A 27,215-nucleotide genomic window follows, 5' to 3' on the forward strand; every position below is an offset into this window, starting at 1 on the left:
CGATAAAGTATAACACATATATCAATTGCTATAAAGTCACTTCACATCAGGATAGCATAAAGTTCAACAACCAGAGATTTAGCTTGTGTCAGATATTTATGACCAATTTGGCCTTCCACATGGCCAAGCAAAATTGATTGCGTTTGATCTGCGTCGGCGCGTTTGCAAACCAGGCGGACATTTTACCCTGTGAAGAGTAACAAAGTTAATCAGGATATATCCTTTGCACATTAAAGCAGATTACTTATTGAGGTTGCTATATGATTTCTTATACAGATCATGTTCTAATGTAATAAAAAATACGAAACAAATATGTAATATGATGCAATAAATGAGGGTGCATGCAACAAAATACACAAACATAATCCTAGTCCCAAAATAAAAAGTGGAAATATTCCTATTTCCCAAATTGAACCCACAAACCGAACAGTTTGATGCTTACAATTCTAACCTTTGATTGGTTTCTTAAACAGGGAAAGAACAGACCTGGCAAGGTTTGTAATGAAATACTTGAAGGATGAGAGAGACGGCGAGAATAAGCTTCCTCCCAGGTCACTCATGATCCCAGAACAGATCAGTATGCTCCTACTGATGGAGAAACCTCTGCCTCTGGAGGAAGATGTCGGCCGATCCGTTTTTCAGGTCAGTCAACATCTCGTCTTGAAGGTTTCTAAAGCATGTTTGAAGTCTTCCAAAGATCGTTACTGAAAGCACTGCGAGTGTTAATCTGTTGAAAAAATACCCCAGAATTAGTGGGCATATTTAAGATGTTTCCTTTTTGATTGGTTTCGTACTTATATATCACAACAGCTGTTATTTAGACAAAACAGAATAACTTAACTTTTCTTGGGCTAGTGTCTGTGTTTTCTGTATAAAGTCCCCCCCAAAAAGGTGGAATTTTCCTATTTCCCAATATAAACCAGAAAAGCCTACTAATCCTTGGTTTTTTCAATAGATTAAAATTAGGACTGGTTTCAGTAATAATCTTTCGAAAACTTCAAAGATGCATTAAAAGTGTTCAAGACAAGATGTTTCAAAGTTTCAAGAAATGTTCAAATACAAAGTCTTCATAGTCATTTGACCGGCAGAACTGGACATCAGAGTTTTATTTTGAACAATAACTCTGTCTCCATGTCAGGTCTCAGAGGGAGTTTGGTGCGGAACAAAGAATTCAGTACACATGCGTTATAGAATGTTAGTAGGTGGGCTACACAAATCCTACTTTCAAAAGCTTTGATGATTTCACTTCCTGCAAGAGAAACACTTATTTGTTTTATTCTTAAATTGGGTCAGCTGTGTCTTATTTAGGCTGGGGAGGTCTGAGGTGGGGGGGGGGTGAAGAGGAGAGGGGAGCAATAGTGCATATTGCATATTGCAATTTTTGTTAGAATTTATCTGCAATGCAATGAAGCATCCAAACATTATATTTGGGATTTAAATTCCTTTCTTTGAATAGAATCCTGTTGTATTTTTGTGTAATACTGTTTAATAATGGTTTTGATTGCCAGGTGGAGAGTCTAGTCCAGATGTTCAGTATATTCAAGTCCTCCGATACCGATGAGAGTCTAAGGAAGTCCTCAGCCGACCAGCTTGGCATTATCCTACAGGGTGAGTGCGGCTGGCTTCAACATCCGCAATGGTTGTTTTTACGAACTGTCTCTTTTCTGGTTGCATAACAATGATGAAAGATCTGTGCATGTCCATGGAGACACTGATCCAACTATTTCCTTTAGCTTGTATGTATATGTATATTAGATCCTCCTGCAAGCAGGAACTCGCGAAAAAGCCTTATTGGCTTATCAAAGCTGCAAGCTGACCGAAGTCAGTCTCTTACATTCATATTTAACGTCCATGATTATGAATTGTTAATTGTCAACAACTCTGTAACTGGACGACATACATTAATCTGGGAGTGACTCGAACCGGGGACCTTATGATTGAAAGGCACCGGCGTTAACCACTGAGTTAACAATCCACTTGTATGATTTGTATGATTTGAAAGTCATTTGATTTGAAAGTCAGTATGATTTGAAAGTCAAGAGCTTGTATGATTTGAAAGTCATTTGCCATGAACAACTCTCCGAAACAGATTAACAAAATTCTTGCTTCGTTTGGGAAATATGCTAGTTTAAATATCATAGTCATATTACCAGTAGGATATTGAACCTATTTTCTTTTCTTGTTTATGACTCATAAAGTTAACAGTGTTGATAGTGAAATCAATGCATTGGTATGAAGGAATTCAAGGAATCTAAGATGGAGTGTTCTGAATAGCCCATCTCTAAAACAGTAAACAAACAGCACAAGAAAATAAATAGCAAGATTAAAAGATTTGAGCAAACGTGGATCAATGATGTCATATTTAGACTTGCACAAGTCTCTAGTCTTGAGTGTGATGGATGATTTTTTTCCTTGGCTGTTTGGGGAAGTTTTTCATTGCAGTTATCTCTATCACATAATGAAGATTGGGTTGGGTTTTGTGTAACCGTAAAGATTTACAAGCTTGTGTCTTTAGCCTGATCCACCTTCAGTCAAACATGACATTTTTATCATTCCTCATAAAATGTTTATCCAGCGATTTTGCTTATTTCTTCTACATTTGTGTTGAGACTTTTGTAACCTAATCTAATCAGTCTACTCTCCTTGTCACAGATCGCAGCCTGCACCAAGCATTTCTATCTCAGGATGGACCGGAGATAATCTTAGAAAAGATCAATTTGTTACTTCAAAAGGTTCGTTGTCAGCAGTGAGTGAGGTTGGCAGTCATTTTCTATCAATATACTTTTCATAGTCTTGCACATTTTCACAACGTTTGCTTTCAATTTGAAAGCCAACATTGTCAATAGTTGAATACTATTAAACCCACCTACACGCTTTATAAATTGTGTGTACAATTTCTTTGTTAGTGTACTGGCTATTATTTGTCGGAGTTATGGTGTAAAATCAGTAATTATTTGGTATTTGAAGATATAGCTTAAGATGGTTGTTAACCTTTGACCTTTTTGACCTTTGTATTTAAGAACCAGCTGCATCTTACCATACACTGAGGATGTGTTTACAATCATTATTTATCGAAGCTTCCGTTAACATGTTTTATTTTCCTTGAGGAGTTTATCTTTGCCTTTAAAGTCATAGTGATTTAAAGATTTTGATTATGATATTAGAATTTATATACATGTATTTCATTTTGCTCATGTTATATGTGTTATTCCATATTGTAGTATGCATGACACCATGTGTTACACCCCTTCCAGGTGGCAGGGTAAGGTTTGTCCCTCCAATTTGGAAACTGGAGAAAGGGGGCCAAAATATTGTGTAATGTGAACTATCTATGTGGGTGTTCAGTAGTTTGATTATGCTCAGCCTTATTTCCAACCCCAAGGAGAGCCATACATGCAAAATCTGCAACCATAAACATTTTAAAACCTTGCTCTTCCTAAAACCACATCTCTTCATTTTTTTTCTCATTTGGCTCCTTTTGAAATTAGAAAAGAGACACCCAAGGTGTTCCTGAATTTCTTGGATCTTGTGGTCATATTTTGCGACTTGTTGTCCATCACAACCCTAAACTAAGGCATGAACTCTCTGGTCAGATGTCCATCTACCTGATGTTACTGAGATGTGAGTCGTTATTTTACTTTTAACGGATTCACTTCAATTTTATTGCATTATGTAAAATGTAAGCCATTTCATTACTTCAGCTCATAATTTTCACTATTTATGTATCTACTTAGGTCGATTTATAACAACTATGTTAATTTTTTGTGTGGGGTTGAAAAGGGAGGGTGCACATCCCCCTACCTCCTCCCCCACGTGGGTGATATAATCGTGTCATGGTTCAAATGAACTTCCTTCACTTTTTCACTCATTTTCCATACCCTTCTATAATTGAAACATGGAAGTTATCTGTTTGATATTGCTCACATTTATGCTTCTTAGCTTGACTATTTGCACTGCTAACTACTATTCCTGTTTTAAAGGAGATACAAGCCCAATGACCAAATAATCCTGTTTTTGTCTCCTTACAGTACTGCTGCATATTAAATTAATTGCTACATCTATTTTAAAACAATTCCTTACATTTCTTTTATTCTTTCCTGTTCTGATTCATCATCTTATTTTAGTACCGACCATTTTGTTTTCGTTTTTGATTAACTACATCATTTTGAACTTCATTTTTTTGATAGATTTTTGGTCAATTATTTTCCACTCATATGTGGCTTCCATCGTTTTTGATGTTGGGTCTGTTGGTTTTACATGTTAGTTTACTTTGATTTGATTTTCTCTGCCATCTCAGGTGGTTTGTTATGTCAACGAGATGACAAAGCCAGACGTGACTTTTGTCATCTTCTCAGCCTGCTCTTGTTTGATGAGATTGCTGGAGTCATGTTATCAGACGACGGAGGATCAGAAGATAAGTTCTGTTTACCTGTCTCAGTTAAAACTGGGTGAGTATGATGTTAAAGTTTTAAAACATGAAATATAGAAATATATAATAGATGACGACAAGAAATGAAAGCAATTCAAATCATTAACATTTATGACATGATTGTATTTCAGTTTTCCTTATCCACTAATTATTAATAATAATTATTATACTAATAATTCAATAATGATGATAATTCATGGTACATGACAAGAAATTGGTAGAAACCAAATGTTTTTACAAGTAGCTAGTCCCCCCCCCCCCCTCTTCCTCCTGGAAGGATGAAGACAATATCAAATTAAATCTACAATTGAACATTTTATGTAATAATAATTTTCTGAATTTAGATTGAGATAACTGAGGTAGCAGTTTTCCATCTTTCAAATTTTTATTTAATAAAACTATTCTAGTAGTGGACCCTGTTTTTTATGAACAGACAAATGAAACATTGGGTGATTCATTACAAAGAAAGAAATACTTTGAAAGCATCACCAGTGTACAAAGAGTTATTAAAGTTTATAAGACAGGTATATTTGTTTATCTATATTTCATTAGTCAGGCATGTTGCTATGATTATCACAGGGAATGTATTTCCTAATTTCCACAAGTTTTCCGTGCACTCTCAGGATTAAGTCATGGAATTGTATGCCGATAGATAAAAAAACAAATTTTATACTTCAAAGTAATTATTTGAAAACCTAATATACATAATTGTCAGCTCAACATAAAAGGAGGAAGGGAAAAGATGTGGGCATGACAGAAATTCCACTGTTACTCAGGAATTGTAACTCATCTGTGATCAGTGGCTGTATACCTTCCTATAAATTTGAAATGATTGCTTTTGTTCTGTGTTTATCTCTCTTTATATGTTAAATCTTCATTTCTTTGTGTTATTCCTTCTCCATCTCTCCACAGGTATCAACTTCCGTTCTCTGTTCCTACATGGAGGAGGCTCGATGGATCGTCACCTCGTTACCCACAGCTACCCCAAGATGATCCGTTGGCCCTCCAGGCTGTTAAGGTATCCTGGGCCCTAGGGGTCCATCAGGGATGTGATAAGTTCACCAAGGGCCTGATGGCTGGCCTCGAGATGGACATGAGGTAGATATTCCATAGCTGGTTTAATTGTCTATAAGACAAGGCTTTGCAATTAAATACTATTCCGTTCCTTAATTGTTCTAGGAATGATAATTATATATTTGGTTTTCATGATGTTTGTAAGCTTGTTTATTTAATAGTAAGTTCCCTTTTTGTTTTAATGTGTGTTTAACTCATCAAGAAGACTATTATGATTGTGTTAATATTGATGTGAACTGTCAGACTGTTATTTAAAAGAAAGAAAAAAGTGACAAAAGTGCATTACTTTGTGACTGATGCCGGTGGAACACAATGACATTCTTTGTTACCCTAGTCATTGTTATCTATTGTTCTCTACTATATGGAATATTCTATTTCAGTCCTGAGCTATTTTTGTCTGAAAACGAGAAGCTCCTTCTGTTATACTCACCCCAGTCTTTTGTCGAAATCAGTGAATACATCATTGCAACTTTTCCTTACACAATAAATCATAGTTATCTATTTTTCTTTTAATATATTGAATATTCATATTCTATTTCAGTCCTGAGCTTGGTTTGTCTGAAACCGAGAAGGTCCTTCTGTTATACTCGCACCGATCATCAGCTGTGAAATTAACTCTTAGAGGGATTAGAACAGCTACCTCCCATTATGGAGTAAAACAGTCTCTATGGCAGCTTGCTCATTGGTTGTCTATGGAAGGGTTCACTCTTAATAGGGAAGAAGAAGAAGTCGTTTGCAAAAATGTATGTGAAACTCTGGTGCAAGAAGATTTACTCGGAATACTTCAGAGGTAATTGCTGACAATTATATTTCTCTACTTTTCTATAAGTTTATTTTCTCAAGTTGAAAACATTTTTTTTTTAAACTAATTTAAAAACTTTAGCAACAGATTGGTTGACTACAGGTTTTTAAAACTCTTAAGGTCATTGGTTGAATCTTGTTTTAGACAAAATTCCTTTTCTCATTTCAAATCTTGTTTATAAATTTCAGCTTTCCATGATTCGCTTCATATTTTTTGATCCTAGACTGTATGAGGTTGGTCCTACAGTATTCAAACATCATTAAATTCTCCGTCTCTTCTAAGATTCTTTGAGGTGACTCCAGCCAATCCAGATGACGAGGTGCTCTTACGGGAGATCTTTCACTTTCTAACGGTTTTCTTGGATTGCTGTCCAGACTCCAATCCGACCGATCACTTCATCAATAAACTGAAAGCTCATATGCAGGATAAAACTCCCCTGCTGGAGCTCCTCGGCCAATCTGCCGAAGTCAAACCCCTGATAGAGGGCAGCGCAGAACCTGACAAAAAGAACAGAAAATCTGGCCTTTTGAAACAGGTCTTAGAGTTTGTGTCGGTTTTTGTTCAGAACCTTGAGCAGTCCTATGAAGCCTGGTATGTCTGTCTATCTATTTATCAATTATTTTTGGAATTCACTTAACATGTCAATAATCTTGTTTACTTGGCAGAGTAATTTTGTATAAGTATAGAGATTGTACCCTTAAACACATAGTTTATCAACAATTCTGCCAGGGGATGATGGGGTGGGTTAGTTGGGGATTTGGATGCATTACTTCAACAAATAGAGATAAGGGACTCAAGCTAAGAAGTATTTCTTAAACAATTCAAATTTTGACGTAATAAATTAAAAAATAAAACTGTTTCACATGTCTCTATGCATATATAATTGCCTGCTTTAGGTATATATTTCTTAATGTCTCACAGAACTTTACGATAGGATGGAGGGGGGGGGTGGACAGAGTGACCAGCTGGACCCACCCACTATTCATTATTGTGTCTAAGCTAATGAGCCATTCTCTGTGGTTTCTGTATGAGATTTGACTGATAATGTTATTTTCCCCTGTACAGGATGTCCAGTGGTCAGTTCATTGGCAGTTCTCTGGTCAGCAAGCTTCTTCACGGGTTGCACCTCGCTGACGAGTTTCATTACTACGACCTGCCCTCACTGGAAGCAACTTTAAGATGTCTGATGCACATCACAGCCAGGTCAGAAAATTTGTCAAATAATCTCAGAACTACTCATCAGCCTTCTTGAGGTGGAGCATAATGTCTGTTATACTTGTTGTGTACCCACCTCTCCTCACCCCCCCTCCCCCTTACCCACCCCTGTTGGTTTTCCTTCCATCGTCAGCATAGTCAGCAATTATCTTTTATAGTTCAGACATATTTTTCGATGATAAAGTTTAGTTGACTGTGTCAGGGCTGCAAGGAAACCACTGTCTATATTCAAATCATCAAACTTTTTGAAATTTTAAAGATTTTTATTTCTCTTTCCATGCAATGCTATCAGATGTAACCATCAATTATATGGCTCCATACATGTATAAACCATACTTTATTTGAAAAGATGTTCTTTTTATTTTTACCTCCTAGGTCAGGATGGAGTCTGGATTGGTCGGAAGGGGACAGTTACACTCTGTGCCAGCAAATGTTACGTTCACTTCTTGAGGTACAAGTTATTTTCTTTGCGTGCAGTGTAAACTGGGAGAGAGTTTTTCTCTGTTTAAGAGTGAACGAAATTACGCTGATGTTCTTAATCTTTATCAAAGCCCTTCAAGGTTGCAAATCAAGCTATTGTGATTCCGTCCAAGTTGTATCAAATTTTGCAAAAATTGTAATCGTTGCAAAGATTAATAAGACATTCATTCTGATAAAATGTTACGTAAACAGTTGACTCCAAAGCCTGCACTTGCAGACTATCAGATTCTGAAGAATAAATCAAGTCTAACCCAAGTCTGATAGTTTCAACTTGAAATTATCATTGATAATTATTAAATCATTTTTTAATAAACTCTGTTGTTTAAACATTTCTTTCATGAACCTATAGAAATGTTAATTATTGTGCTTTTCATGCGTTGTGTACTATGAAATCCTTTACTCAATATAATTTATTCAAGATTACCCGGTCGTTTATTTGCTGTTTATTAGTTCTTGGTTTATATAATAGTTTCCCTTCTCCCTTTGTTTCATTTAGGTTGTGTCTGCCTTTCATATCGGCCGAGGGGGTATTGCCATTTCATTCATGGGTAAAGGAGTGACCAGAAATGCATCCATTTGTCTGCTACATCTATCTCACGAGATGAGTATCAGAGCGCCTGATAAGGTACGTATAAATGAAATTTTCTTTGGACGATATTTTAAACAATTATGAATTTATATCTAGCTTCAGCTGGAACTAGTCAAGTCCAGGTGATAAGTCAGAGTTTAAATTTTCACCATAAAAATTTGAGGCATATTGGTTTTGAGTATCATAACATAGTGGAATTCTAGAGTTTCCTGTGTACGGACAATTGTATTTGTCGTTTAGCATTTTGATCGCTTGGTATCGATGTTATCTACGCTATCAGAGTTAACTTTTATCCAGATGTTTTGAGATTTGTCTAAAAATAAAGTATGATATTAAGTTCCTTATTAGTATTAAACTTACCATAAGATTCTATGAAATATTTAATTAATTAGTTACCAAGGACAGGCATGTTGAAAAAGTATTAATTTAGTCTGCAGATTACATCAGATCTGAAAATATGACATATCGCAAATGGTAATGGAAGAAACAGATATTATTATTATTATTTTTATAATTATTATTATTAGTATTATTCAATTCATCTTTCATATAGCATTGATATTTCTAAAGTTATGAAATGAGGAGAAAATACACAATTTAATGGCCGTATGGAAGAGTTCAATGTCGAAATGTCCAACCAAAGGCAAACAGTTTGTGTGCTTGCCATCTCTACCTCTCCTTCATGGTTTTGAAGATATTTGCTCTTGACTTATTAAACTTCCTACGAAATCAAACTTTTTGAGCCGTGAGATCATTTTTTCCTTAAGAGAAAGCCCCGGCAAAGGCTTGACTAATGAAAACAACACTACTGTGTTTCACTCCACCAGAACTGGCCAATAGAATGGGCTCATGAAATTCCTGGATCGACTTCTCCGGGCCTTCAGTGGCTCGTACCGTTGTGGTCTTACAGAGATCCAGAGGTGAGATGTTTTATGAAGTATTATTAAATATTGTTGCTGGATTTGATCAAGAATTACGGCAATTTTACCCACAAAATACCAAAATAGGTCAATAATTGACCAAATGTAAACACCAGGATCCCAGCTATTTTACATCCCGAGATTGTTGTTAAATTAATACTGATCAAGCACTACTACAGTACACAACCTCATTTCCCCAAACTGAAACCTTGGCAATACAGACTGGGATTTTCCTAGAATAACCATAAGCTGGATATTGTTATTATGTCTAACCCACATATTATATACCCTTCCTATGATAATGGATGGTTAACCTGCACAATGACTGGTTTGGTTGTTACTGACTGCACATTAATTAAACGTTAGTAAACAAAAGCAGTACACACACAGTTTTATCAAAACTTGGAAAACAAATCAGTATCACCATGTGAAAGGAAGGAAGGAAGGTTACTGTAAGATTCCATCAGAACATTGTTTACTTACTATTCCCCCCCCCCTCCCCCCTCACTTCCTGGCATGCGACCAACAGTAATAGTTTGGCGAGGCATGTCTAAATCATGACCCTTGTTTTCGGAAAGCACGGCTGCAGAAGAAGGAGTGAGAATTAATTTTACAAAGAGGAATATAACATGGTATTAAAAAATTGTTTTTGCTTTGCTTTCGTTAAGGTGAGAGCTTCTGGTCTAGGGATTGCAGTCAATCTGGCCTCAACGATTCAGGGCTGTTTGTACCTCTCCAGATGTCATGAGGACCTACCAGGGACCCTCTGGACCACCATACTGGCTATTGTTACCGATCATTCTGAGTGCAGCGTAGTCAGGAAGCAGGTAATTCCTAACAAGTATGATTGCAAAATGAAACATGAACAGAAATTCTATCCGGGAAATGGGGAACGCTGTCTTATAGGTTCTAATGTACCATTTACAGAGTCCCAGAATCAATGTACAAGATCGTGTGAAGGCGGTTACAAGCATGTGAACACCCCAGGTGAAATTGTCTACAGATAAACTGGGTGGTTGACTCAAGAGTTCTCTTTTGCGAAAGACAAAACATGTAGTTATCAGCTGATGGTAACCCCCATGATACTGCTGGTAATTCCATCTTGATGGTGCTAAAGCGCATAGCAACAGCTTGTCAAGCTTCACGGAAGTAGGTAGGATTAGAGTTCCTTTCTCTATAAAGGAACTCTAGGTAGGATCATGTGACAGTGCCCTCTATTGATTTTATTCATGGTTGGGCAGCCTTTGCTACTCTTGGACAGTTTTAGTCTTAATGTTTTCAAGATTAATTCTGACAACATAATTATAACTGTAGAAGATTTCTCCAAACTCAACCACAAAAAATCAGTTCTAACTGGATTAAAACGATTGTTATAACCACATATGTCAATTGACCTAGTGGTTGTAGAATCGTGCAAATTTGAGCACATATTATCAATGAAGACGTTGACGATATTCCTACATTGGGGGGGGGGGGAATATCATGCGGTTGTTGGCAGTATTCTGTTTGATTTTATTGTTTTATCTTCAGGCTGTCAATTTATTAATACACCTTCTAAGTCATCCACTGAGCGGTTCTACGGAAGAAAAACCACCCTCAGAGGATGACTGGGTGGGACCAAGACTCGTCAATCAAGAAACTCAGGTAGGTGTCGATAACATGTCGGTAATATCCAGCTGTCAAGTTTATTAAAACATCTATTTAAGTCTTCCAGTGAGCAATTCTTAGGAAAGCCCCCACTCAGAGGATGAGTGTTAGGGGCCCAGACTCATCAATAATACTCAGGTTTCGTGCTTGCAGGTTATCACCCATATTTGTGTGAGGTGAAATTCCGGAAGATATGTACAATGCATTGCCTTCCACAAGGACTGCCGTAAAGACATAACTTCCAACCACCTATTATTTTTACAATTTGTTACATTACATCATGTTTGAGTTGCTGGAATATTTACTCCAGTGATATTACTGTAATCACAAGAGATGCAGATATGTGAATATGAGTGTAAAGATGGTCATTGGGTCTTCTATTTATTGTGTAACTGTTTCTGTTTTTGTGGTTTTCTTTTGAGAGATGAGGAATTTTCTATAGCAATTTTTAATATCATGGGCTTTCAAATGTCCTTCATATGTAGCACTTACTGTTGGCTCTTTTATACTGTAATTTTTTGTGTGCAATCTGAACTCTTTAATTTTTTTTGCTCACTAATCTAGGATTACTATATTTCTGTTTGCAGAAAGGGGAATGATTTTTTATGGCCAAGTGGAGAGGTCTAAGTTCAAAGGTTTCCCTCCTCTACCGTTGTGTGACCAAAAAAAATGATTTGTGAAGGTTTCTTAAATGAAAACGGTACCAGATTTGAAGCTTCAATGCTCCATCTCAATGTAATGTCACAATGATGTAGGAGTCTGTTACTATGAATAATATGCCTTTCTGTACTCAAATTGGAGTAGTTTATAGATGGCCAAGTCACTATCAAGAAAAGTTTATCCAATGTATTTATTACAACTATGTGGGAACAAAACTAAAAATCCGGATTTTTTAAAAACTTTTTGTAAGCCATCCCGGATCTTCCATGTGTAAGATAGGAAAAGAGGACATATCCGGTTACTATACCAGTTCCGGTTCCAGTGTGTACCGGTTCCAGTGTTTTCCGGTACCAGTGTGTACAGGTTCCAGTGTGTACTAGTGTGCACTGGTTCCAGTGTGTACCAGTACCAGTGTGTTCATGACGTAAGATCTATTAATGTATTTACCGACAGGTCTCGGTATCCGGGAAGGCAGCCCTTCTTGCTCTGCTCAACTACTTCCATTTAGTCCCCAACGTCATCACCATTCTGTCGTACTTTTACCCACAATGCACCATCCAACCTGTCAGCGTGGTAGACAATTCATCTACTGGTTCCACACGCTCCACTAGCGGTCCATCTACGGCCACTACACCAGGTAGGTCATCAATATTAACTTCTTGAAGACAGGATTCAAACAGCAGTGTCGTAATGATTCATGACTATTTTAAATCACTATCTTCAAAAGAGAAGTGACACAAACAGTGCTCGTTAAAAGTTTTTGCCCCATGGAGGAGATAATGATGGGACTTGAGGACTCAGAAAACTTAAGGGAGGGCTGAAGTAAACATCGAAGTAAAGTTTCATTTTGCAAAAAGTAGACCAGACGATGTACAATAGTTGTGTATAGCAGTGGGAAAGTGAATAGTTGGCAATAACTAATATTTCCAAGTAGTGCTTTACCCCTAACCAATGGCTCGCTCTTCCATAGTTCCATCTGGTGGCGAGTCATGAGCTTCAGGTGGTATTGCAAAACAAGGATTGATTCACAGACGTAAACGCCAGAATTAACTCATTTTAGTATCACTCTTTCCTATATTTTTATTTTTTAATAGGGTGGTATTAATATTCAGAACATATTCATAAACGTGCAGAACAAAGAATATCACATATTGAGGACACTAGAAACAAAGAAATACATATCTAAATATAGATAAACAAAGACAAAGGATACAAACTGACAAATTAAAGCAATGAATAAAAGAAGTTGCCAAAGTAAAGATAGCCTCTTAAATTTCACTGTGAGCCTAGTTTCGACAAAAGTAAGGGAAAGTTTCAAACCTACCAGATACTGCAGCAGTGATTTGGCAGTAGATGTGTACCCGTGTTTAATGTTTGAATAAGATACTTAAGAGAGAAATTTAAATGTAATTTAAATTATTCCTTCTTCCTCTAAATATCACAGACAATCTCACCTCTGGACAGATCGGTCAGCGATCGGATGGTTACCAGGTGAGTGAGTACACTGGTGTTTAAAGGGAATATAATTAAAAAACTGGACATTATACAGCAGACCAGTGCTTTTAAATACCAAAAGATTTGTTGAGTTTTCCGTGTTTAATAAGAGGAAAAGGTTTTGAATCATAGGTAAGGTACCGCGGTTACTTGTTCCGTTGACCTATACAAACTGAATTTATCACTTTCCTAGGTTGCTAAGAGCATAGATGTATGTTATCTACTGACATGTTTTACCCACCATGTGATAGCTAATAGTTTGGACAATATCATCCGCTTTCAATATAATTTATTCATGGTGACTGTTTGGATTTGAGCCACGAGAGGTCCAAAACAATTTAGCATAATTTTTTCCAACCCATATGCCAGCTCTCATTTCGGAGTCTATGTGATGTTATGTCACAAACAAGAAAATTCTATGCACCTTTCAATCTTCCTGGTTTATAAAACATCAGAAGTTTATTTCACCCTCTTCGATGTACGACCATCGAAACTAATGACGATTGCTGAAAGCATCCCGAAAAGAGTCACCTCGGTAGGCCCCTTCAGGGTTTTTTCCTGATGGTTTTCAGAGAGGCAGGGTTTATTCCTGTTGGTTTTCAGAGAGGCAGGGTTTTTTCCTGATGGTTTTCAGAGAGGCAGGGTTTTTTCCTGATGGTTTTCAGATAGGCAGGGTTTTTTCCTGATGGTTTTCAGAGAGGCAGGGTTTTTTTCCTGATGGTTTTCAGAGAGGCAGGGTTTATTCCTGATGGTATTCAGAGAGGCAGGGTATTTTCCTGATGGTTTTCAGAGAGGCAGGGTTGTTTTCCTGATGGTATTCAGAGAGGCAGGGTATTTTCCTGATGGTTTTCAGAGAGGCAGGGTTTTTTCCTGATGGTTTTCAGAGAGAGGCAGTTTCTTTTCTTAAACTTTCTTTGATATTCTCTTGTCTCAGGTTATCAGTCCAGTCCTCAGCGAGCAATCCTCGACAGTACCTCTGATCGCTGCTTCGTTTCAGAACGGTTGGTCATTTCTTGATTTAAGTTTCTATAAAATATCTAGTAGGTTTGTTTTTAGGCTTCCCTTCTATGTTGACAGGGGAGACAGAAAATTAAAAGGTATTTTGATTAACTTTGTACAATAGGATGTGAAGTGTTGCTCTGCTATATTATGTTATGTTGTGTTATGTATGTTATATTATGTAATGGTGTGTTATGTTGTGTTGTGTTATGTTATATTAAGATATATGTATATGTCAACTGGGGAGACCATTAATCAAGGCAACCTTGCAGATAGTTTGAAATATATCAATCGTACTATAAATACATGATTTTATGATATGTCTTGATACATAGTATCTTTGGCTATGTTATGCTATATTATTATATATGTTATGATCTGCTATTACATTTTATGCTATTTAATGCTATGTTATTTTTATGTTAAGGTAGTTTATGTAGTGCTACTTTATGTCATGTCAAGTCATTTTATATTACGTTATGAAACTGACCAACGGTGTTGATATGATCATAATAAGCGCTAACATGTCCCAATAAGCGCTAACATTGTCCCGGTACTTCTATGATTTTTATGATATTATTTCAGAGGATGGACCGCAGCCCAGCACGTTATCTTCGGAGGGAACAATCGTGGCACCGAGGACAGAGAGGGCACCCTCTTCTGTAGGATACCTGAGTGTTGTTACTCCTTGTCTGGTGGCATCAGTCTGCTCGTTACTGAATCAATTGACCGTCCTCTTACCAGACAACAGCATCCTCTCAAACGGAAAATCTGAAATCATTAAGCTCATTACTGGGTATGATCTGCTGATGTATACTTTTATGTTGTTTTGGAAGTCTTTAATAACGTTGACAATTGACATGATAGATTATTTAATAACATTTATTGTGTGATGTTATTTATGACATGTGGTGGACTGTTTAGACGATTACAATTACTTGGGTAACATTGATAGAAGGGTATTACACTGACCAAATTTATCGCGGTATAATTCGTAGGGGGACCGCTAACAGAGGTTAAGGCTGATAAAGGACTACACTGTAAAGAGGGCCATACGTACGAGGTACAACAACTCTTAAGGGTAACACTTTACACAGGACCACCTGATAGGGTAAATTTACAGTATGATACTGATAGAAATTAAGCCTCATTGGGTTTAACACTAATAGAGCAGAATACTATTACATAGAGCCAGCCGTGCTTGTAAAACGTTTACGTTTATCCTGTTTGAGGGTAAGCATGAGAGAGGACCACCATTGTAAAGGTAATTGTTGTCTGTGAATATTGTCCTGACTCACGAAAAAGAGTGTTAAACACTGATTGAGTATAAGTTAAAAAGGTATGGATACAAATTTTGGTTGACTGAAGTCTGATTAAAATATTTACTCACATGTAAATGTCACTCTTTCTTTTTTCCTGCCTATTTTCTTTTACATTTTTAGTTTTGTACCTGCTTAGGTGTTTCAACATCTTCCTAACTGCTGTCGTAATCTTGGTGTGTTTTGGGGGGCTTTGTTCCTTTTTTCAGTATTCTTGATCCAAACAAAGCTCAGAGTCTGTCACTTGCTACTACTGCACTCCCATCATCATCGTCATCATCATCATCATCATCATCATCGTTAGCCGCAATCCAGTACCTCAGGATGTGTAGCAGGGGGCTAGACCTCGCAATCATCTGGCTGGACAAAGACACAGATGTTACTAAACTACTTAGCAGAACTTTTCAACTTCTACATATCAAATTTGAAAAAGTCAAAGGTAAACTTTTTATTTTTATTTAGTGACATTTTGAAAGACAGTTTTATCGAGTGTTTGGTGCCAAGTCCGATGATAGCTTCATATTTTACAGACAGAAGGTTTTAAGTGATTTAAAATAGACTTTCTATGAGTGGCTGATATGATCTGAATTTGACTCTTGTTCAAGAGACGTTTGTATAAAAAGAAAGCCATTTTTTCTCATTTTATACCTCTTCTGAGGTCTGATAGTCAGCTATATAAAAAATATAGAAAAAGGGACTAAATGTTTAAAAGAATGGCAGGTCAGAAAGAACTTTGTGCCTGGAGATGTAAGAAGGTAAAAGAACACCAAGGCTTGATGAAGGGTGGGGGACCTTGTGAAACTGTTACTGAGAAGAAACTTTATTAATAAGGTGTTTTATTTGAAAGCAAATGCTTTCTACCAAGCATAAAGGACACAATAATAGAGGAGGGGGACCGGGGGGGGGTTTGTTGTCCTTATAACTGTTACAGAGATGCCAACCAGTACGATTTTTCGTATTTAGTACTATAAAACAAGTGAAATACGATAATACGATATTGCTTCTTGAAAATATGATTTTTCATCTTTCAAATTTTTATTTTTTATTTTTTTATTTTTTTTAAAGGAAGCGGAATCGCATAGAAACATGTACAAGTAACCCCCCAAACCCCGACAAACACGTTGAACAAGGAGCCTACACGGGCGGGAAATATGCAGAATCGGCAGCTTTACAATTTTCTCATTAAATGTTCATGAAAAAGCAAACATTTTACTTGCCCGTTCTTACCAGTAAAACATTTTTCTGACATTTTACTGGCCCGGGGACAACGGGTCAGTGGTAGTGTCGAGTTTGCGTGAAAATCTTATTTTTCTCTCCAAAATCTGATTTTTTAGGATATTCAGTCTGTTTTTTTTGTGTCAAAAGGTTGGCATCTCTGCTGTTATGAAAATACTAGCAATCTTTGCCAGCAGATAGTTACCATCGTTGGCATTGTAGATAACACATCTGCAGGTAGATTATTTCCAAACTTGCCATTTAGGGAAAGTACAATATCGTTGCAGAAGCAGTATAAAAAGAGAACTTAATAAAACTGAGTTTTCAAGATTTTATTATTATCATTATTATTATGGAAACATTTTGTAAAAATAAATAGTGTTACACCATGAGTATTGTCTAGAGTCTTTTGAATGAGGATGGCTTCACATTTTTATCCTCCTTCTGTTTATTTCTATCTGTTTTTTTTGTTTTAAATAAAAAATCTTTTTTTTTCCTTCCTTCCTTTAAAGACCAAGGTGTCAAGACGAACTTGCATCGTTTAATTGAGACCTGTTTCAACTTCTTGACTGTCTGTATCCAGAGAGGAAAAGAAGAGGAGGTTTTGGAGATCTCCAGGCTCCATATGACTCATATCACCGGTAAGAACTATTGATATGGTCCCCCCTTTGTTTCTCCCCCACCAGAGTACTTGGGGAGGGGGAGTGGTCTGCTGCTCCAACAAAGAAATTTCCTTTCTTCCTTCTAGAGCTTTTTCAGTAATGCAATTTTATCAAAATTTGAACATTTAACTTGAAAATGTTTTGTGTAACGTCTAAGGGTATCTTGAAGAAGTGGTCAGTGTTGTCAGTTAAACAGTACCCCAAAACCAGGCTTTACAAAGTCTGATTTGCACTCCCCCCCCCCCATGGTCACCAAGCTGTTATGTTGGGTGTGAGCTGGCTAAGTTGCGAAAAATGAAAACAAAACAATCTGAAAACTTTGATCTGCAAAACATGTTTCCTGTGTTATCTGACAGTAAATTTCCTCCCTGGCAGGACAGGATTTGTTTTCCCATGTTTTGTTACATTAATATATATGTGTGTTGTCAATTTGCCATTACCTGTAGTAAAATGTTGCATCTTCTTCTCCAAGACGTAAGGCTCAGAGTATCTTCATTTGTATAGACAGACAAATACCACCCTCCTACCCCCACCCCCTACACCCACTTCTTTTGCTTAACACCAAGTTTATCTAGATGGTCCATCAATTTATATGTCCATTTTTATTGAATAATTCATGGAATGCTCTGCCACAGTATTGTGAATTTTAATTTAGATAATTTTTAATTTTAATTTTAAGTGTTTGATAACAAAGACACTTAGCCAAACAGGGCCGTTCCCTATCATCTCCTCATCTCCCCTTTGAATTTTGCATTTTGCATATTTTTATTTTTCAGCTACGATGGCGTATCTTCTGAAGTTTTCTGTACCTTGTTCATCTCGACTATCATCGTTTACATATCTGGCTCATCTCCTCGCAGTGGATAAAGCAAATGAGCCGTCCGGTCCTATAACGGAGGTGCTAGAAGCAAAACAGGAAGGTAAAGCATTTGTAATAATGACATTTACATTTCCAGATGGAGTGTAATGCAGTGACAATTACAAAGCACCCTATAAATATTCAAGCCATAGTACTCTCACACAGGCCTATAAGATAGGGGTCAGGGGTTACAGTCTCTGGTCGCTGGTCAACATGGGCACCCAGAGTAATAAAGGATGAAGAATAATGTATTCATATATTTTCCATAATATAATTTAGGAAAAAGTAAAATCTTCAGAAAAGGGTCCTGCTTAAAAAATTGTCCCGGGGCCCAATCTGGCCCAGGATGCTTCCTGCTCGTACACAGCCATTTTCATACAATACCCTTGTAATTGATGAAAGAGTTGGACGCACTACTTAACAATCACCATGACAACAAAAACACTAATAGTATTTATAGTGATATCTTATCATTTAGTAACTATTTAAGATTGTGCAGATTTGTAAATATTAGCTTGGTTTCTTCATTTTATAGTTGAGTGGAGGAAACACCTCTATCAATTTCCTTGACTGAAATTTTGTCATCCATGTGGATATAAAATAATAACTATGATTAATTTTAAATTTTTTGCAGTCATTTTCACTTCAAAACATCTTTCAAAGCAAACTTGTTTTTCTCTTAAAAAAATACACTCGAAATTTATATTATCTTTTTTATCATATGTGTATTGTTTCTTTCATGGTTAACTTCAAAGTACATTGTTGCTTGATGTGCTCTACCTTTGTGGCTAACTTCACATTTCACCTTTGCCTTGTAAAATGTTCAATTCTGTTGTTATTCTTTTCCAAAAGATGGTAAAACGCAAGGCGCTGTCCTTTGCGATCTGCTGTTGTCATCATACGATGGAACGGCACCACCGTGCTTGGACCACGTTCAACATGAGAGGACTGCGTTGGTGGCAGCATTTAAAAATCTATCAGCCGTTAGCAAGTCCGCAAAGCAGACTGCTCTCGAAGGTATTATTTTCACTCATTAGACGAAGCGATTTGTCTATTAAGATTAGCAACATATAATAAATGAAAATACAATCTGTTTCCTTTTTGGTGTTCGGGAGGGGGAGGTGTGGGAGGGGGGGGGCGGTGTGGCAGTTTGTGTCTTGTTTTAGTGGCGTCATTATTCTTCAAGCCTACCAAAGTTTATTCGATTTTCCTTCTGTGTTGAGAATTTCACTTCATTCTTTCAAAATCATTTCTGTTTTTATCAGAGCATTGTTAGGAGCTACATTAAAAGTATCTTTTCTATGTCTAGGCACTTTTGTTTTTTCTTAAGGATTTTGTCTCTGTGAAATACAGATATTGTCAAACTATGTGGGTGTAAATGTGACCAGCTGTGTCCCTTCTCCTTCTCCCCCCCCCCCCCATTACCATCACCACTTCATCTGTCCTTTCACACCTCTTTTTTCAAGGTCATTTTTCCTGTGTCTTTTCTTCCAAAGGGTTTTCTTAATTCCAGGAGTGTAAACTTCTTTCCTGATACCATTATATTACAGCTGGTTTTGTGGAGACACTGATCGTAAATATTCCTTCATTCCATGTGTGTAAACATCTTTCCTGATACTTTTATATTTCAGCTGGCTTTGTGGAGACACTGATCGAAGAGATGAAAAGATGTCACGCCAAGCTGGCAGCCGAGAACCTTCTGCCCGTAAAGAAGAGAAATAAGAAAAAGGTATCATTGAAATCAAATGGAAACATTCAAATTTTTGCATTTTACTACAGAATTCACTGATAATGGAATGAAAAAGGGGAAGCTAAAAGGTTATTTTAAGTAACAAAAACCCTAGTGGAAACTCAAATATAGTGAAAATGAGGTGGAGGAAGCTTGAATAAAAAACTCAAAGCTATATGTCATAAGTCAAGGCACCTAAATGTAGAGTCAAATTACAGACAGTGATGTAAGAACAAGCCATGTCCATCCCATTGACCACACACTTATCCCTCCTCCACCCATCCCACCTATCACCCCCTCACACCCATAACCTGTGCACTAAAAAGAATTTGCTGGTAAATTCATTGACATTGGATAATTTTTTTTCATAAGGATTGACGAAATTGAGCAAATTGTGTCGGCCAAGTTTAACCGCCCCTCCCCACAACACCCCTCCAACACACACACACACACACACACACAAAGAAACAGGACAGTGGGCTTGTGGGTAATCCTCATCTTAGGACATTCACTTGGAGTGTTTAAGAGATAGAGGGTTAACCTCGTAAATGAAAATTTTCACCCTTGATTTCATACAAACAATATTTGTTCTCACAGTCGCCTTACTTTCTCGGTAATTATTTAACACTTTACGTAAAAGTATCGAATAATTTCAGTTTTTTCCTTGCTTCTTTTAATCTGTTTATTTTTTCTGCAGGAAGGTAGCCTATTGAAGCAGATCAATACGTGTGTAGTGATCTTACAGAACCTGATGTTTAATAATCAAGATATGAAGGTACGTTGTGAACAATGACCAAAAAAAACATTAACCCTTTGTCAATAGATACTAAGACGTAGAGACATGATCGTGATTTCCCCAATTATGGAACTGGTTTTTTTTTCCATCAATGGCCCCTGTGGAATTGTCTCTCTGTGACAGATGGAATCCTTTGAAATCTTCACCATTTCAGGTGTAGACCCTCCAGCCCACCCTCCCCCTCCCCTTCATGTGGGACCTAGCCTTTCTTGAATGGTGGACCGTTATTTGTACTTTAAGTTATGGACCCCCTGTGAGACCTCCTCAGTTAATGTAGCTGGTTCCCTGTAGAACATTTCTCATATAATAGACCTTCACAGTTCTGTCACTATATGAATGGTAGACCCCTGTAGAAGATATTGTCTATATGGGACACCCCTTTGGACCTTGGACTTAATGAGTGAAGGGCCCCTGTGGGGAAGATTTCTTCTATTATGGAGCCTAGACGTCCAGTGTCCTATAGATCCTTGAGTCATTACAGGCCTTTACTGTTTTATTGATGAATTCCTGCCATGTGGTACATTCTTTGGTTCTTGAATGTTCCTAGAAGTGGATCTCTGTTTGATTACATTAATGTAATGTCTTCATTTGCAGGTGGCAGTGAAGCAAGCTGGCTTTGCTCAAGTTCTCTTCAAACTCTGGGCTTGGATCCAGTCAACGAAATCCTTACAGGCTTCGGTCCTATCGGCTCTGACGGTGTACACCTCTCATTGTATCACAGGTACATATTTATCAAAGTTAGATTAAAGGCATCTTTGGGAAATAACAGGTGCAGAATTGGTGTGGGAGAGGAAGGGGTTAGAACAGAAAGGTGGGGGGCGGGGGGGGCGGGGGGGGCGGGGAAAATCAATGAAGGGTTATTTTATTACATGTCACCCAGGTAAACAGAGCAAGCCTAATATTCTGTTAAAGGTCATAAATAATGGCCCAAACTGCATGGGTTGAAAGCATCTGCTTGCTCCTTGTTCAAATTGTCTCCTTTAACCATTTTTGGGGTTCTTTTAAGACATCAACTCATTAATTCTTAAAGGAGTATTCCAGTGGCTGAATTTGGTTGCTTAATAACAAAATTGCTGGAATTAAAAAGAATAAATAAAAAAAACTTATCCACGGAGAAGTAAATAATTCCACAAAAAAATATGGCACTTGATGAAATTTTGGCTTACATTGACAGCTCAAAACAAATGTACCAGGTTTCAGAGATAGCTCAAAATGAAGATTAGAACGGGAAATTTAAAGCACTCAAAGAACATCTACCCTTATGCCATCACCGACAACCCACTGTGGTCCACTTCCTAGAGAGAGTAAGATAGGGGGGGGGGGTGGGTTTAGCCAAGTCAAGAATCAGTTTACATTCAATCAACTATATCTGGAGTTTAGGGGTGAGATATCGAATAACACAGTGGAGCATTTGCCTTTATTTTATTTTCTCTTCAAGATAAAAATGTTAAATTTGTCTGCCAGCAGTAGATCCTTCTTAACGGCCACAGATCAGTAAATTTTATCACATTTCTCAGTATTAAACAATGGAATAATTATGCAAACCTCCAGACGATGTCTTTCTAGATTCAGGTTCGAGGAGATTTGTTTATTTTTGCAGCTTGCATCTCTTTGACCCGTTCTTCGTCGGGCCAGACCACCGGGATTATCCTGAACTACTTAATCAAATCAGCGGCCCGAAATCCTCCGGATCAAAAAGTGTTTCGGGTGATAACGAACTGCCTCTGGTGTGATGAAAGCAGAAATATCGTTTGGAAGGTGAGAAACCATTTTGATTTCTCATTTTCTGAGTCTCTTTTCATGACTCCTAGAAGATCAATTCCAAGTGATTATTTTGGGATAAATCTGATTGGCTGGATAAGTCCTTTATTATCTGATAATAAACCTCGGATTGAGCTTGTGACGTTTCTTGAGAAATTGCCCGAGGGCGGAGAAAGTCGATAGTGCCAATATTTTTTTTAATAATGAAAAAAGTAGAAACTTGGAAAGGTAATGCAGCCTCTCTGAATATGTAACACCGTTGGCACAATCTGTATGTATGGTTGTCAGTAGCCTGCAAAAAGGGGGGTGGTGGGGGGGGAGTGGAGCACCCCAATCCCCCTCCCTTAAAATGCAGTATGACATTCAACAAACCCACAGTTACATAAAGCATTGTTTTGCCCTACAACAGCCCATCCATATAGGTTCATCCCCAAACAAAATCAGTCAGGAAATTTTGGAAATTGGACACCCCTACCCCCCCTGCCCCTCAACATTTGAAGTCATGTGTACGTCACTGGTGGTTGTTATTCTAACCACACATTAAGTTCTTTAAAGAGGTCAGCTGTTAATCTTCATGAATCCTATGAATTTTTTTTCTCATTTTTTTTTCTCATTTCTTTTCCAGAGTGGATTCCTTTCGAATCTTGGGAAGTTTCAATCTCTGTCGTTTAAGTCGAGTAAATCCCAGCAGTTAATCCATTCAGCGATTCTCTGGCTCAAACTTTTGGCAGTATTCACGTTTTCATCTGATGGTCAACAGATGGCCATGAAGGTCAAAGGTCAGTTGAATATGTCTTTGTAGTCAGCAAGAGAAAACGTAATCGCACAATTTGTATCAAATGTTATCTTTATTCTGTTATAAAGAAATTTTTAATAAGCATTATGGTTTCTTTGAATTACTAAGGCTTCAAAACTGTGAACCGAAATTTTCTGATGAAGTATTAAAAACAAGAATGTTTGTTTTGGTAAGCAGTTTTTCTTTCTTTATTTTAATTTAGATATTCTGGAACTATTAATTGAGTTCAGCAAGTGGCCTCAAAATGAAATTAGTCACCTGGCAATCCTCGTGATCCATAATCTCTGTTTCCTTGGAGCAAACAAGAACAAAATGCTTTCAAACGGTAGGTGTAAAAATTGTTAGACAGATTATTTTTCCCTAAAATCTACAGTAACTTTTATGTTTAATTAAGTCAAATTTAAACGTTGTCCTGGTTTCAAGTTGTTGATGACTGTTCAACTCTGGATAAACTCAGTTTTTTTAGCAGGCATTTGAGACACTTGAGCATTTGCCAAACCTTGAGAGCACTTGAATGTTTTTCTGGGAAAAGTATGTGGACTTTAAGTGATCTTTTCTCACTGAAGTGTTTAAGAAAACATATTCCAGGTTGCAAATATAGGAAAAATGTGTTTCTTGATTGAGAAATAGTATCTGAGGTAAGTCACAAGGGTGAATTTATTTCTCGGTAAAGTGTCATTGTTCTTCTTCTGGTGGGGGGGGGGGGTGGGGCCACACGTCACTTTGTGCATGTTAGTTTAGCAGCATCCGATCCTCGGTCACAAAGTATAAATCATCCTGCCAGTAAATTAAACTCTTTTACCTCCCATCATGCAACACCTCGATGCAGTCATCAAAATATAACATTATATAGTGACGCAGGTTAAAAGTTGGGTAAAATACACGCTTAGCATTCGGGATCGTCCCGTTTTTGCAAAGAAGATGTATCCTCACAACGGCAGGTTCGATTATCCCGATTTTCTAAAGATCTTTGCGTCATTCAAAAGTATCACCTTTTTTTTACGATACGCAAACCAAGACATACATATGTTTGTCTCCTCATTATACCTGACTGTTCGGAAAACTGGATATAATCGTTTTCAAGACATAAGATATGATGGTTGCATATTAGTTTCACACACTTGGTGAGATAAGCTATGTTTGCTCCGTTAAAATCCAACGATTCTCCTTTGCTCTTCGTTCCAGACCAGTCAACAAGACGCAGGCATAGCTCTGTTATTTTCTTCTTTTCGTAGCATTTTAACAAAAGAACAAGAATCATTATTATTACTGTGATCTTTTCAATTTTTGCCTTTTGTTATTAGAAGCTTTACTTCCCGTCCTACTTGCAAAGTTTGACAATGGGGATTTGAGGGAACAATTCCTCGTCACCAGCGCCTTATGGAGTGCCGTTCACGGCAATAGGAAGGTTCGTAACTTTGTTTTAATCCCTCTCAGTGTTAATCCCTCTTAGTGCTTTTAAGATCACCTGGAAATTTCCTTTTTTTCATTGTTTTCCGAAATGACGAATGCTTGGCGACAGTATCGTATCGAAGTTTGTATTTTGAATCACATTTATTCAAGTCAAGTCGGGAAGTATGACAGCATTTGTTACAAGTAGCACGGTGTCTGACGTCGGAGGATTTCAAAAGAAACTCAGGCAATCATGGGTTCTCCCTTCGCAAGAGGATAAAATGAAAAGCGTGAATCCATAGAAACGAGCAAAGACAAAAACTAAAAACGACAAGAGAAAGAGCAAACACAAAAGATAAAACGATTAAAAGAGAAGAGTGGAGACTGTGAGCTGTAGATTGTTATTAATTAACAGATGCATCAGGGTTTTCTTGGAAAGAACATTAATTCATTTTGACACTAAATGTGTAGTGACAGACAATTTTTCAAGCATTTCAACAGAGGGCGCTATCACATTGCTCCTACAAGAGCCTTACCTCTATATACCACTCCGGGTACTTATGCGCATAATCTGTACTGTTTACAAACTTTCCCTTCAGTTAGTTTCTTCTGAGCAATAGATTTAAATAACAATCTGGGGGGGGGGGTAAAATAATTGATAGTACTTTCATAGATTTGTTAGGTCCCCCGCTGCATCACCTCCTAAAATGCCTCATTATGTCACTGGTGGGCATCCCCACGTTATACTATTAATTTCCAGCAGGTTACTTCTGTCCCTTACCCTCTTCCCCCCCCCCCCCCAATACTCAACACTTTTGTCCTGCTTCCACCGCCTTAGTCTTAACCAAAATCCACTGGACAACTTTCTTCATCCAAAGTCTGAAATGTAATACTGACAAAAACAGGCGCATAGCTTTGACGTGAAATATGTAAAAAAAGTTGATATGACCAACCAAAAACTAGAATAAAACAGATAATTTGTTTTTATGTTTGCTGTTCTGAACTGTTTTTCCTGGTAACTGTAAATCTTCTCATGCTCAGAAGGAAATCATGTTCCACATATACTACGTGGTACATTCACTTAACCAACAGGCAAAAGTCATGTAATAATGGTGGACTCTGGGCTGAGTACAGGCTTGATGAGAGGGGTGGGGGGGTTGTTACAGCCATGTGACATCCAAGTGATGTAACTGTAATTATAATCTTGGGTTTCTTGGATAACGAAAGCAGGTCATAAGCATGAATATTAGCAACATTGATTGCATATGATGAACAGAAGTTTAGGTATAGCAAACACAAGAATCATTAGGGTTAATTAACCAGACCCCCCCCCCTTCCCAATCACGGATCTAATTTATACAGGAAGATTGACAATCAAACTTGGAATCCAGTAGCAAAACTCTCCAAAGCATTCTAAAACTAAGATAATTTGCATATTTTCTGATTGGCAATTTGCATGTGATTAATAGTAACATGCAAATATTGTCTGGGGCCCCAAGATGGTCAGAATCGAATGGAATTGTTATTTGCAGCCTACTTAACCTTCATTTGGCACATTTTTACCAATAGATTTGGTAACATGATAGTAAATTGGCTACCACACTCAAACACCACACAAATCAATAGAGAAAGAAACAAGAATCGTAGAAAGAGTTAAGATCATTTGACTGGATTGACCTTTGAACCAACAACTTCAAACAGAACAGATCAAAGCGGCTGTACCAACTGAGCGTATGCCTTTGTTGTTGTTGTTGGGTTTTTTTGTTCTTTATCTTTTCTTTTCTTTAATTACTCTTTACTTATACTAATATTTTATTGCCAAATGACATGTGATAAACTTGAAAAGCAAACAAAAGTCTTGAACAATTATTTCATTCACTCGTCGTCGTGTTTACATATTTCTTGAAAGTCTGTATTTTATATAAAACTTCATAACAAGTAAGAAACTGGTTTTTAATATGTCTAAATTCCAAAGTCAACATTTCACAAAGACGAAAAAAAGGTTAAAAACATAATAGGAAGTGTACAATCGGATGTATTTCCTTCTGTCACTAAAAGTTGTTGATGCAGTGGTTGGGGTAAGACCGTGGCTAACGAGGTAAGCATATTCCATAACAAGTTCATGTTTCCTGTGATCAGGTAAACCTGTCCATCTGCGTAATAGATACTTGCATACGTGCTATACATCAACCTACATTGAAGGATCTGGAATGGGCTTTAACCTTGGGACAGATTAGAAGCAAATTCAACTGCTGTTTATCAATCAACTTTATATCATCCATTTATTGTGAATGAACTGCAAACGGGTAGCTTTATTGTATGAAGCTTTTGCAGTGCAATAAATATATTTCAACTCGTAGGTAACTCCAAACTCCTT

At 37.3% G+C, this 27,215-nt stretch overlaps 1 protein-coding gene across 2 annotated transcripts in view; it reads left to right on the forward strand.

Annotated features, from left to right (window-relative positions):
- Positions 1-27,215, forward strand: part of LOC139960900 (rotatin-like) — a 55,994-nt gene that overhangs the window by 15,444 nt on the left and 13,335 nt on the right. For both annotated transcript variants that reach the window (XM_071959584.1, XM_071959573.1), the window contains exons 17-45: positions 474-642; positions 1,509-1,608; positions 2,653-2,732; positions 3,489-3,621; positions 4,298-4,448; positions 5,342-5,527; positions 6,045-6,293; positions 6,588-6,896; positions 7,371-7,508; positions 7,896-7,971; positions 8,497-8,625; positions 9,417-9,509; positions 10,178-10,336; positions 11,040-11,153; positions 12,270-12,453; positions 13,261-13,307; positions 14,245-14,311; positions 14,895-15,105; positions 15,838-16,067; positions 17,356-17,484; positions 18,282-18,425; positions 19,217-19,381; positions 19,996-20,093; positions 20,791-20,868; positions 21,484-21,610; positions 22,490-22,647; positions 23,276-23,429; positions 23,649-23,771; positions 24,751-24,854. In XM_071959584.1, the coding sequence (XP_071815685.1) occupies positions 474-642; positions 1,509-1,608; positions 2,653-2,732; positions 3,489-3,621; positions 4,298-4,448; positions 5,342-5,527; positions 6,045-6,293; positions 6,588-6,896; positions 7,371-7,508; positions 7,896-7,971; positions 8,497-8,625; positions 9,417-9,509; positions 10,178-10,336; positions 11,040-11,153; positions 12,270-12,453; positions 13,261-13,307; positions 14,245-14,311; positions 14,895-15,105; positions 15,838-16,067; positions 17,356-17,484; positions 18,282-18,425; positions 19,217-19,381; positions 19,996-20,093; positions 20,791-20,868; positions 21,484-21,610; positions 22,490-22,647; positions 23,276-23,429; positions 23,649-23,771; positions 24,751-24,854 (4,105 nt within the window). The remainder of the gene's footprint in view (positions 1-473; positions 643-1,508; positions 1,609-2,652; positions 2,733-3,488; positions 3,622-4,297; positions 4,449-5,341; positions 5,528-6,044; positions 6,294-6,587; positions 6,897-7,370; positions 7,509-7,895; positions 7,972-8,496; positions 8,626-9,416; positions 9,510-10,177; positions 10,337-11,039; positions 11,154-12,269; positions 12,454-13,260; positions 13,308-14,244; positions 14,312-14,894; positions 15,106-15,837; positions 16,068-17,355; positions 17,485-18,281; positions 18,426-19,216; positions 19,382-19,995; positions 20,094-20,790; positions 20,869-21,483; positions 21,611-22,489; positions 22,648-23,275; positions 23,430-23,648; positions 23,772-24,750; positions 24,855-27,215) is intronic.

Source organism: Apostichopus japonicus, chromosome 3 (genome assembly GCF_037975245.1).
Source record: "Apostichopus japonicus isolate 1M-3 chromosome 3, ASM3797524v1, whole genome shotgun sequence".
NCBI classification, from domain to species: Eukaryota; Metazoa; Echinodermata; class Holothuroidea; order Aspidochirotida; family Stichopodidae; genus Apostichopus; species Apostichopus japonicus.